The 13,995-nt window shown below is 38.1% G+C and overlaps 1 protein-coding gene across 1 annotated transcript in view; it reads left to right on the top strand.

The window, feature by feature from the left end:
• CRB1 (crumbs cell polarity complex component 1) overlaps window positions 1–13,995 on the top strand; it is a 315,639-nt gene that overhangs the window by 94,196 nt on the left and 207,448 nt on the right. Inside the window, exon 3 of the mRNA XM_042780974.1 lies at window positions 8,006–8,201. Within this exon, the coding sequence (XP_042636908.1) occupies window positions 8,006–8,201 (196 nt within the window). The remainder of the gene's footprint in view (window positions 1–8,005; window positions 8,202–13,995) is intronic.

Consider the following 13,995-nt stretch of genomic DNA (forward strand, 5'->3'; position numbering starts at 1 on the left):
AAAGTATATGTGAACTGCTGTATGAAAAGTGAATTTACTCTGTAAATCTTCACCCAAATCCTAATAAAAAAAAAAAAATAGTCAATGAAATAGAACAATGACAAAATAATAAATTATCATATTTCATCAGATTTAATAAATCATTGATTTTACAACACACCATTAAAATTTTTCACATACCATTAAAAAAGAAAAATGCAATTAAAATATGACACAAGTCTAGAAACCCTTGGTTGTACAGTGCATTCTAGTTTCAAAGATGTTAAGAATGTGAGAAACAAAAGGGAAGTCTTAGAACTGATGAAATTGAATAGTCCCTCAGGGACAAAATCCTAGGTTTGTAAGGTCTTGTTCAGGTGAATAATTTTAATAAGTCATTTTGTTACTTTTCTGTGTCCTTTGGAAGAGTAATCTAAAACCCTGAAGATGTTTTCACTGAAAATGAAAAATCTTTCCTTAATCCTTGGTAATATCTTGCCAAACATTATCATGCTCATTTGACACTATGAATCAGAGCAGGAAGTCACCCAGCCTCTTTTATTACTCTACAGTGTTAAAAAGATCATAATTTTTATATGAAGGAGAAGAATATATGTAAATCAGTTTCTGTAACTGAAAGTCAATGCTACAATTCTTCTTTGCCCTCATACTTTTGTCACAGACTTGCACTGGTATCTCTTGTAATTGATGCACCATATATTATTATTCCTTAAGAAATTCAGATAAAACATATAAAATTCTTACTCAAAAGGATTTTGTGCATAGAAGCCTGTTAAAAATCAGATATATTGGGTTGTATATTGGGTTGTTTTTGGTGTGTGCTGTCACGTTGATTCTGACTCATAGCTACGTTATAGGACAGATTAAAACTGACCCACAGGACTTCCAAGGCTGTAATCTTTACAGAAGCAGACTGCCACATCTTTCTCCCATGGAGCAGCTTCTAGGTTTGAATCACTGACCTTTAGTTAGCAGCAATGAGCTTAACCACTGTCCTGCCATGGCTCCTTAATATATTGGGTTGAATCTGCAATTTAGGATGATAGTCTAAGATGAGGGTACAATTATTTAAAAGTATGGGCTCTGCAGCTAGTGAGCAAGGTGCTCAAGGGGGTTTATTGATGCTGTGCTGCATGCTTTGTTCACTGTAATGAGTAATGAGGACAGAGACGGGGACAAGAACCAGCTCCATACTGATAGCACTTGATGTGCGTTATCTTGTGGCACAGGATGTTGACATCAATCTCTAATTGTGGAAAGATGTGTATTGAGGTGAAAAATCTCCAAATGCCAATCCAAATGTTCAGAACACAATCATCCACAAATGTTTTCTTCCAAACATTTGTCAAAGCCATGTATTTGACTTGATAACCTTTGATTTAGAGTGAGACATGGTTGAGAAAACTTTCAGCAAATTGGTCCTGGCTTATCAGCCTCCTTAGGTAAGAAACAATGGATTCGTCCCTTGGTTTTGACTTGATCATTCATTCACTCAAAATTCATTGAGCATTTCCTATCTTCCATACAGTATTTTCAATGCCACAGTTCTGGTTGTTGTTAGTTGCCATTGAGTCATTGCTGACTCAGAATGAAATATTACCTGGTACAATCTTTATGATCTTTGGTATGGTTGAGTCCATTAGTTATTTTGGCTATTATGTCAATCCAGCTCATGAGGTCATTTTTTATGACCTTCTACTTTACTAACTATGATGTTCTTTCTAGTTATTTGTCTTTCCTGTCCAAAGTAAGCAAGCCAAAGTCTAACCATCTTCATTCACCTCTATGGAGTACCCTGGCTATATATCCCCTAAGGTTGATTTGTTCATTCTTCTGGCAATCCACAGTATAATCAGTATTCTTTGCCAATATCATAGTTCAAATACAAAAATGCTACAGGTAAGATGTTAAATAGCAAAGACAAGGACTACAAAGAGCTCACAATGTTAATAATGAAATGGACAAATAAGCAATTGTAATACAATATAATAAATGCTTTTTTTACTACAGGAAATTGAAAGCCCAGTAGAGTGACATCTAAATTAGACATAAACAGTTAAGTGTCGTCCAGGTACATGTGATACCTGTCTTTGAGAACTTATTAGTGTTAGTTTGGCGAAGTAGGGAATGAGGAATGGGGAGCATCTCTGTGTAGCTTGGAGCATGAGAGATAATGGAGCTGCAGGAACATGGGTCTGGGTGGCAAGCAGTAGTCTACCTGTTGAAGAAGCTTCTAAGACATTACAAGAAAATTGTGCTTGATCATAAAGGCAAAGGGGAACTACTTCCAAAGTTTAACCAAAATTATATAATCAGATTTTATTTTATAAAGCCAACTCCTAGAAATGTAAACAGTGATTTGGAAGAGAGAAGCCAGTAGTAGTGATATCAGCTGAGAGATGGTAAGGGTTTGATTAAAATGGAAACAATGAGCATGACAGTTTACATCAATTTCTGAGGCAGAAGAGACAGGATTTCATGACTCAAGATGTGGGTAATAATAACAAGTAAAGAGATGATGGTAACTCCTGGAAATCTTGCTTAGGTGACCTGGAATGATGCTTATGAGATAACTGGAGAAGACATCTTATAGATAGTTAGAAGGGTGCTCTGAGCAGGTGTTACAGAATGCTTACATCAACATATAGCTTATGTGAAAAATGTGGGCCTTTGGTTTCTATTAGAATGCTCAACTATTGCTATACCAAACATTATCTCATACCATGTAGATAATTATATGGACATTTTTATTTTCCTCCAATGCACCTTTAATTCCTGATCTTTGCTGAAACTTGGCACTTGTTTAATGAAACCTCTCCACACAATCTTTAGAGCCTTCCTCTCTCCTTGATTCTTAGGGCCCGGAAAGAGAGTTAGTTGACTTACTCACTGAACTCACCGATCCTGCACAATCATTGGTTCATCACAAACTTACCACAGCTCTTTTCTTTTCCTTGTAAGTGATTCTCTACCAACCTCCAAGACACTTCCAGTATCATTGATGACTTCTCCTCCTTCCCAGTCATTTTCTTTGTCCTTTTACTACCAAGTTCACAGCTCTTCAAATTCAGTTCAACTTAATTCAGCAAGCTGTGCTGAATACCTACCACTAGGCCAGTGAGAACATGTTTCCTTGAGGAATATACTGCATTGGTCTGTGGTGTTTAGTAGTGGTGTTTAGTAGTAACTAAGAGCATGAGCTCTGAATTTAGACAACCTGTAATCTAATCCTGGCTCTACTACTGTCTAGCTTTTTGATCTGCATCAATTTTCTTCTCTGTGATTAGTTTCATCATCAATAAAATGTGTGTATAATAATAATATTTATTTCATGAACAATTTTTCTGAGTATTAAATGAAATCAAATCATGTACATAAGGTGCTTAGCACAGTACCTGGCTTGAAATAAACTCCTAGTGAATGTCAACTTTTATTGAAAAATCTTCATCTTCAAAAGCAGTCTTTTGTTAAGAATGTAACAAATATTTCAACTATAATGCTGTAATGACAATGGAAAGAAAAGAGGTCAACACCACTAATGATGTATGGGAAGGCATCACTAAGGAAGGAACATTTAACATAAATCTTAAAGATGACTTATCAGGGGGACAAGTGGGGAAGGGCTTTCTGAACAGAGAGATCAGTAAGTACAAAAACTCCAAATGGTAGAAGTATTTGGCAGATTTGGGGAAAGCAAATATTTTTATATGGTTGGCATGTGGGGTGATTGAACCTGGAAATATTATAAAGGTTCTTAGATGTCATAATAAGTTTTCACTTTATCCAAATCCAATAAGGAGCTAGTACAGAATTTTATGGACCTTGCTTTTAGAGCTTCTTGAGCTCCTTATTTTCAATGACCTCCATGTCTGTTCCACTGACATGGAAGAGCCATTCATTGACCCAACTTCAAGTTAGAATTTATAATCATTCATAACTGTTTACCACCAGTGTTCTGACTACAACTTGAGGCCTCTCACTTTCTTATTTCTATTGAACTTGAACTTCACCTTTAAAAGAACCTCAGCCACTTGGCCTCTCCACATTCATACTGTCCATCACTCCTTCTCTTGATATGTCTAACAAGCCTAGATTTCTTCTTTTTTTTAAATTTTTATTGTGATTTGGGTGAAAGTTTACAGAGCAAATTCACTTTTCATACAGCAGCTCACAATACACTTTGTCTCATAACATTGACTACAATTTACCACAATGCAACAGCTCTCCTCCCTCTTCCTCCCCACAGTTACCTCTTGCCTGTGTCTGTTCCTCCCACGCACTCCTGCTTTCTTGGGCATCTTTGGGAGGACTTGAACCTGCACCTTTTTGGTAAGCAGCCAAATATGTTAACCATTTGCACCACCCAGGGCCTCCTAAGTACAGGGTCTTGGATAACTGAACAGATCACCCATCCATGACACCCAGGTCTTGCTCATATACCTACTAGAAGAGCTGAAGGAGGGAACATCAGAGAAGATTTTTGCCAGCAAAGAGCTCCACGTGTAGCATCAAAATAGATGGAGTAATTCTCTAGAATTTCTGAGAAGTGTTCATTACCTTATTCTACAGCAGTGAAATTGGTAATTCTTTAGGTTTCAGGAAGCATCTGGGAATCATTATCTGTCCATGTGTTGAACTGCTCTAAGCAACCTCCATATAATCATGGCTTCTCTTCTAGCAGCCAAATCTAAAAATATCTCTTTGGCAAACTCAACCCACCAATCATTTGGGGAAAGAAATATGGGGAAATTCACCCTCTGGCTTCCCTGTGATAAAGAAGGGATTTTGGGAAGGGGAGATAGCAATGTTGAGTTGACAAGAAGTGAGCCTGCCTTATCTGGACTGAAGCTTGTCGCACTTAAATTCTAGTACTTTGCTGTTACTTTCTATTGAGTTCTAATGTGACAGCTCCCCCCCCCCCACACACACACACATCCAGGTAATGGCATCTCTTTTACTAGATAACTATGTTTGGATGGTTGGAGAGTAGGGAAGGCTCTGGCTCTTCTATTATACCTTGCAGTGTATGTGACAATATTCATTAATGTGGACTCTCCTCACATCAACTAATATGACTTTTCCATAAATGGAAAGAAGAAGGAGAAAGAAGAGAAGTAAGTAGCAAGGAAGACAGGAAAGGAGAAGAGGGTAAAGGAGAAAGGAGGGAATAAAAAGGAAGAATCAAGCCAAAAGGTCTTTGAAGAGAAAAGAGAATACAGTGGGTGCCTTGTCAAGAAAACCAAGATGAGAACAATCATTAGAGAAAGAAGGCTGTTTATGAACAGGGAGACAGCTCAGGGGGCAAAAGTGCATGGAGGGATGGACACAGGAAAGAGGTAACTATTGGGAGAAAGCAGGAGGGGAGCTGTTGCATTGGGGTAAATTGTAGTCAATGTCATGAGACAAAGTTATGTAACCTGCTGTATGGAAAGTGAATTTGCTCCATAAACTTTCACCCAAATAACAATAAAAAAAGAAAGAAAGAAAACTAAGATGAAATGGAATGGCTTTTTAGTTGTGGCTAATATAAGAAGAAAAAGAGCACTCAGATTATTTGTCAGGGAAATTCTCTACCAAAGACAATGGGTAAACATGGGAAGGTCTCATCATTTTATTCTTTCAGTTAATACTTTAGGAAACTGCATGTGATTTCAAGTCTTCTTAGAAAATTCTGAACTTCTTTTTACAGTTAGTGAAAACTGTGTAGCTCAGAGTGGAACTCTCCCAACTGTCAGGAATCTGACATTTTAGGTCACATATATTAATGTATAAATGTCACTATGGATATTAGTGAGGGGTTCTGTGGGTATAGTGCCTAAGGCACTTGACTGCTAACCAGAAGGTTGGCAGATCAAACCCACTAGCCATTCTGTGGAAGAAAGACAGAGCAATCTACTTCTGTGAAGATTTATTGCCTTGGAGACCCAAAGGAGGTTGCCATGAGTCTGAATCAACTTGATGCCAGTGAGTTTGTTTGGTTTTGGTATGGTGCTGTAGTGGTTAATGTATTTGGCTGCTAATGAAAAGGACAGTGGTTCAAACCCGCCAGCCACTCCACTGAAGAAAGATGAAGCAGTCTGCTTCTGTAAAGATTTATAGACTTGGAAATCCAATGGGATTCACTAAGAATCAGAATCAATTCAATGGCAAAGAGGGTTTTTTTTTTTTTTTTTGGTTTATGGATATTAGCATAATCTTACCTATTTTAAGTTACCAACATGGTCAGAGGAATTCTTTTTTTGCCCCCTTCCTGCTCTATACAGTCCTCTTTCGGTGCCAAGTTCCTTAGATCCTGTTTGTTTTGTTTTCTTACCATGTTTTCTCCCATATTATACAGAACTGATAACCAACTCCAACAAATTTTTGGGTCCAAAATGCAAACCTGTGAAAGAGCTTTGTAGTTCAGAATTTTCCAGTTCTTACACAACCTGGCACAGAAGGAATACTCACTGTAACTGCATTAAATTCCTATCGTTACATACAGTTTTAATGTATGGTGACATTTTTAATAACACTAGCCATAAAAAGGAGCTCTGGTAGCGTAGTGCCTAAGGCACTTGACTGCTAACCAGAAGGCTGGCTGTTCAAACCCACCAGCCACTCCTCGGAAAGAAGGTTGGGCATTCCTACTTCCGTAGTGATACTGCCTCGGAAACCCAAGGAGGGGTCGCTATGAGTCGGGGCCGACTCGATGGCAAATAACAACAACAACAACAGCCATAAAAATGTTGCCACATAAAATGAACCACACAGTTTACTTTTATGAAGGTTGATTGACTGTGTACGATTAATAGCTATCTGCACATGACAGCAAATATCCGAATGAGAATTGTCAACTATACTGATGGTTTATCTATGAAGCCAAACAGCTGGTGATACAAAAACATCTGGATGACTAACTGGACTTTCACCTTTCTTCCAGTGTTTTTGGCATGCAGACATAGACCAAATCACTTTTGCCTGTAGCGGTGATAAAGGGCAATACAAACCATGCTGTTAAGCAATATTAGGATTAATACAAATAAAATCACTTTCAAAATTAGTAGCTTTCTTTTTTTTAATTGAAATTTTATTTAAGTGATTGAAGCACATTTCTATACATGGATCAGGGTTACTTTAAAACTAAAGTCTCTGAACTACAACATGAAATGTAGTTGCAGTATTTAAAATAATGGTTCATAAAGTGTTTCTTAAGCATTAGGAAATAATCTGTGTTATATCAGATTGAAACCCAGATTATTATATGCATTTTATTTGAGTTTTGAAAGGTAAAATTTAGAAAAGTTTCAAAAATTTTAAACCAATTGTTTGGCTTTATATGTTAATAATTACCAACAAATGTAAATGACTAAACACCAAAGGGTATAATCCAATCCCAAAGAAAAATTGTGAAAGAACAATTCTCTTCTTTTTCTTTAGTCAATATTTAGTATGTACAGGTACTCTTATAAGTCCTTTAACACATTTAAGTATAATAACAATAATCCTAAGAGATGGCTATGATTAGTCTCCATTTTTCAGGTGAGAAAACAGAAATATGCAGAGATTAAGAAACTTGCCCAAAGTCACTCAGCCAATAAGTGACTCTGACAAGCTCCCCAGCCAGGCAGTCTGTCTTTGCAATCTGGGCTTTTAACCACTACTCTATACACTATCTAACTAAACCAAATGCTTAAAAATAATTTGAAAGCATTGACCAATCCATTTTTGGCTTCCAACAAAAGTACAGTTAACAATAACTTTGTTCTAAAAATGACTTTTTTGTTTCCCCAGAATACAAAGGCACAAGCTGTTGTATGCAATAATTCTTTGCAACTAACAGCTGCTCTGCTTTGTGCAACTTTTCACAAGCATGCCAAAATGTTGATAACAATTACAATTAAAGAGGGAAATTATTTTGGTTAACATAACATTTGACAAGCGCTGTGGTAAATAAAGAGTTGCCAAATAACTAAAATATTAACACTTGGCTAAAACTTCTCTCTTTTCTCTGCTCTTTTAAAAGGTGTAAACTGTGAGCTGGAAATTAATGAATGTTGGTCACAGCCCTGTCTAAATAGTGCAACCTGTCAGGATACTCTGGGGGGTTATTTCTGTGCCTGTGTGCCTGGATTCCTAGGAGACCACTGTGAACTCAACGTGGATGAGTGTGCCAGTCAGCCATGTCTCCACGGAGGGCTGTGTGTGGACGGAGACAACAGGTATGCTCTCTTCGGGTGCTTGGCTTAGAGAGAACTCACTGACCAAGAATGGTTATCTCACTCCAGTGAATTTGGGGATCTCACATTCTCAAGATTTTACACTTAAAATGAAGAAAAGTTGTAACATTGTTCAGACTATACCTAAAAATATATCCTTTCGAGATCATCTGCCCCCAAATAAAGATTGTCTAGGTCACTTGTTAGGGGTCCCTGGGTGGTGCAAACTCTTAAATGCTTGGCTACTAACCAGAATGTTGGAGTTTCGAGTCAACCCAGAGGGGCCCCAGAAGAAAGTCCTGGTAATCTGCCTCCAAAAGATCCCAGTCATGGAGCAGTTCTACTCTGCCACACATGGCATTACCATGAGTAGGGATCAACTCTGCAGCAGCTGATTTTTTGTTTTTTCTTATAGTAGTTTAGAACTGCTTTTATTACTCAAAATTCCCAGCCTTTCAATTCTATGAAATAGAAAAGGTACAAAAGCAAATCTAGAGATTATTCTATGTGTTAATATAAGATTGCATCACTACAGCAAGCATGTACATTAAGTAGTGAAAAAGAAAGCCTTTAGGAATTTTATATAAACTGCACTGGAAAGGACAATTATATTAAACTAGTTATGTCTTTCAACTCAATAATGCTAATTGTAATTGTTTAATTGTGATGTGAGCTGAAATGGACTGGTTTTGGCCATTTTGAATCAGACAACCATATGATCTACTATGCCAGGAATGACAGTTTAAAGAGGAATGACATGGCATTCATCATCACAAAGGATGTTTCAAGATCTGTCCTGAAGAACAATGTTGTCAGTGATAGGATAATATCCATACGCCTACAAGGAAGACCTGTTAATATGACTATTATTCAAATTTATGCACCAACCACCAAAGCCAAAGATGAGGAAATTGACGATTTTTATCAACTTCTGCAGTCTGAAATTGACTGAACATGCAATCAGGATGTGTTAAGTATCACTGGTGACTGGAATGCAAAAGTTGGAAACAAAGAAGAATCATTGGCAGTTAGAAAATTTGGCCTCAGTGACAGAAATAATGCTGGAACTCACATAGTAGAATTTTGCAAGACCGACGACTTGATCATTGCAAATACCTTTTTTCAACAACACAAAAAATGGCTGTACACATGGACTTCACCAGATGGAACACACAGGAATCATATTGACTACATCTGTGGCTAGAGGAGGTGGAAAACTCAATATCTTCAGCCAAAACCAGGCCGGGAGCTGATTGTGGGACAGACCATCAAGTGCTCATATGCAAGTTCAACTTGAAGTTAAAGACAATTAAAACAAGTCCAAGAGAGCCAAAATATGATCTAGAATATATCCCTCCTGAATTTAGAGACCATCTAAAGAATAGATTTGATGCATTGAACATCAATGACTGGAAATCAGAAGAATTGTGGGATGACATCAAGAGCATCATACATGAAGAAAGCAAGAGGTCACTAAGAAGACAACAAAAGAAGACCAAAATGGATGACAGAAGAGACTGAAATTTGCCTTTGAGCAGAGAGTAGCTAAAACAAATAGAAGAAATGACAAGATAAAATAATTGAACTGAAGATTTCAAAGAGCAGCTTGAGAAGGCAAAGCCAATTACTCTAATGAAATGTGCAAAGACCTGGAGTTAGAAAACCAAAAGGGAAGAACACACATGGAATTTCTCAAGCTGAAAGAATTGAGGAAAAAATTTAAGCCTCGAGTTGCAATATTGAAAGATTCTAAGGGCAAAATATTGAATGATACAGGGATATTGAAAGAAGATGGCAGGAATACACAGAGTCACTGTATCAAAAAGAACTGGTCGATCTTCATCCATTTCAAGAGGTGGCATATGATCTAGAACCGATGGTACTGAAGGAGGAAATCGAAGCTGCACTGAAGGAATAGGCGAAGAACAAGGCTCTGGGAATTGACGGAATATCCATTGAGATATTTCAACAAATGGATGCTGCACTGGAGGCACTCAATCGGTTATGCCAAGAGATTTGGAAGACAGCTACCTGGCCAACTGACTGGAAGAGAATCATATTTGTACCCATTCCAAAGAAAGGGGATACCACAGAATGTAGAAATTATCGAACAATATCACTAATATTGCATGCAAGTAAGATCTTACCGAAAATAATTCAAAAATGGTTGCAGCAGTATGTTGACAGAAAACTTCCAGAGGTGCAAGCTGAATTCAGAAGAGGACATGGAACAAGGGATATCATAGATGCTATCTGATGGATCCTGGCTTAAGGCAAAGAATACCAGATAGATGTTTATTTGTGTTTTATTGACTATGCAAAGGCATTTGATTGTGTGGATCATGACAAATTATGGATAACATTGAGAAGAATGGGAATTCCCAAACACTTGATTGTACTCATGAGGAACCTGTACTTTGACCAGGAGGCTGTCGTTCAAATGGAACAAGGGGGCACTGCATGGTTTAAAGTCAGGAAGGGAGTGTATCAGGGTTGTATCCTTTTCCCACACTTATTCAATCTATATGCTGAGCAAATAATCTGAGAAGCTGGACTATATGAAGAAAAACATGGCATCAGGATTGGAGGAATTTGCTTGCTGAAAGTGAGGATGACTTGAGGTACTTACTGATGAAGATTGAGGAACACAGTCTGCAGTATGGATTACATCTCAATATAAAGAAGACAAAGATCCTCACAACTAGACCAATAAGCAGCATCACGATAAATGGAGAAAAGATTGAGGTTGTCAAAGAATTCACATTGTTTGGTTCTACAATTGATGCCAATGGAAGCAGCAGGACGTTAGACAACGTGTAGCACTGGGCAGGCTGGCTGCAAAGGAACTCTTTCAAGTGCTGAGGAGCAAGGATGTCTCCTTGAGGACTAAGGTGTGCCTGACATAGGCCATGATATTTCCAATCGCCTCTTATGCATGTGAGAGCTGGACAAGGAATAAGGAAGACCAAAGAAGAGTTGATGCTTTTGAGTTGTGGTGCTGGTGAAGAATGCTGAAGATACCATGGACTGCCAAAAGAAGTAACAGATCTGTCCTGGAGGAAGAGCAGCCGAGATGTTCCTTGGAAGCGAGGATGGCTAGACTTCGTCTCACTCACTTTGGTCATGTTGTCAGAGGGAACCATTCCCTGGAGAAGAATGTCATGCTAGGTAAGGTGGAGGGTTGATGAAAGAGGAGAAGGCCTTCGACAAGATGGATTGACACAGTGGTTGCAACAATGGGCTCAAGTATAGCAAGGATCATGGAGCTGGCATGGGATTGTGTGGTGTTTCGTTCTGCTGTGCATTCGCTCGCTATGAGTCAGAAATGACTTGACGGCACCTAACAACAGCAACACAGTTATGTCCTGAATTTCCAGGTGTTTGGAGAATTGAGTGAATACTTCTGAGAAAGTAGAATGATCAGAAGTAGATGTCTGATTCTTTGGTGTTTCACACAAAAGCATCAACAGTAAATTATACCTTAATGTGATAGATACAATAAATTTTGCTAGTGGCAGTTGAATTCACATAAAATCTGTAGAAAACTTTCTGTTCCTTATTTAAACCACAAATACTGAATTATCAAATGCATAAATTTTTAACAGCATCAGCACATAATTATCTTGTTAAGATGAACGTTAATGTTTCTGTATTACAAAAAAGGAATCTAAGGTTAAGGGAAGCTAAGTGTTTCTCACAAAGTCACATAATTAATTCCTTGAAAAAAAAAATGACTAGAATCTTCTTTCATTTAGTAAGTCAGATATAATTTATCTCAAAACTATTTTTAATGGTGAATCAGACTCAATACGAGAGCAATAAAAGGCATCAAGCTTATCCACCAAAATAACAGAAATTTAAGTAGAGCAATGTAGTTGTTCATTTCTTTCATAAAATAGTATACATGACTTTTAACCACATTCCATGAATTGCCTCTGACTTTTAGTTGTACCTACATCATGCTCCAGTGACATGAACCTAAATATCCGAAGGAAACTGACCACCACAAAGATGGAACCAGAATGGAAGTTTTCACACAAGAACTCCAAAGAAAAAGAAGGAGGCTCCTCCTTCCTGGTTTAATGTCTCCAGAAAGCCTCAGGACAGAAATTACCCAAAACTTTTGACTCTATGGAAATACATAGAGATTGGGGCTAAAACCTTTTTATCTTTTATTTTCCTCACTTAAATGTATGTGACAAGAATAATGTGTTCATTTTTCCCTTTGTTGATGTTAACCAAAAACCCACCTCCATCATTGATTCTGACCCATAGCGAACGCCATTGGGTTTCCAAGACAGTAATTATTTGGGAAATAGATTGCCCCATTTTCCTCCCCCAGAGTGGCTGATGGGTTTGAAATGTCAACCTCTGGTTAGCAGTCAAATGCCTTAGGCACTACACCACCAGAGTTCCTTTTTTGTTGATGTTAGGTGCCCTCAAGTTGATTCCAACACATAGCCATCACCTGTAACAGAGTAGAACTGTCTATAGAGTTTTCTAGGCTGTAATCTTTATGGGGGGAGCTCTGGTGGCATAGTGTCTAAGGCACTTGACTGCTAACCAGAAGGCTGATGATTCAAACCTACCAGCCACTCCTTGGAAGGAAAGTTAGGCGATCTACTTCCGTAGTGATACTGCCTCGGAAACCCAAGGAGGGGTCACTATGAGTTGGGTTGGACTCCATGGCACATAACAAGAACAACAACAACAATCTTTATGGGAGTAGCCTTGATGGAATAGTGGTTAAAGCACTTGGCTACTAACTGAAAGGTCCACAGTTTGGCTTCAAACCCACCAGCTGCTCCACGTCATGTGGAAGAAAGATGTGGCAATCTAATTCCTTAAAGATTTACAGCTTGGAAACCCTGTGGGGCAGTTCTACTCCATTCTACAAGGTTGCTATGAGTCAGAATCAACTTGATGGGCAGTGGGTTTGGTTAACCTTTACATTAGCAGATCACTAGGTCTGTACCCCATCAAGCACCCAGGTGAACTCAAACTGCCAATTCTTGGTAAGCAGCCTAGTGCTTAATCATTGCACCACCAGGACTGCTTTATTTTACCCTTATCATTTTTATTACCTGCTATTAGACTTTAATTTTGGGAAGAGGATAAGCACAAGGACACAAATATGACCAGAGTTTAATTTTCCACAACAAAAAATTAGCATAGGGAAATGAGAGAAGTAAACTTTTTTTTTTTTTTTTTTTAAAAAAAAGGCTTTTCTAGACCAAGGGAATTATCCAAATGACCTCTAATTTTATAAATTGATGTCCCCTAGTCAGGAAGCAAGGAGTTTTGGTAGCACAGTGTCTAAGGCATTTGACTACTAAGCAGAAGATTGGTGGTTCAAACCCACTAGCCACTGCACGGAAGGGAGATGGGATTTACTGCCTGGGAAACCCAATGGGGGTCACTATGAATTGGAAACAACTCGATGGCAGTGAGTTTGGTTTCAGTCAGGAAGCAGAAGCTCTGACGGTGTGGTGGTTAAGGCATTCAGCTGCTAACCAAAAGGTGAGTGGTTGGAACACATCAGCTGCTTCATGGGAAAAAAAAAAAAAAAAATGAGGCAATCTATTTCCATAAAGATTTACAGCTTGGAAACCCAATGGGGGGTCACTATGAGTCAGAATTGTGTTGACAGCAGTGAGATTTTGTTTGAGTCAGGAACTACCTTCTCTTCAACATCTTACAAATAGTAGGGTTTTAGTAAGTATTTTTCATTAAATGAATGGATTAGTAAATAGAGGATTTCTAACTAGCAAGATACACAAAAATTATAGTCACATTA

This window comes from Orycteropus afer, unplaced genomic scaffold, assembly GCF_000298275.1.
Source record: "Orycteropus afer afer isolate SDZICR_OR568_19922 unplaced genomic scaffold, OryAfe1.0 scaffold00075, whole genome shotgun sequence".
Lineage (NCBI taxonomy): Eukaryota > Metazoa > Chordata > Mammalia > Tubulidentata > Orycteropodidae > Orycteropus > Orycteropus afer.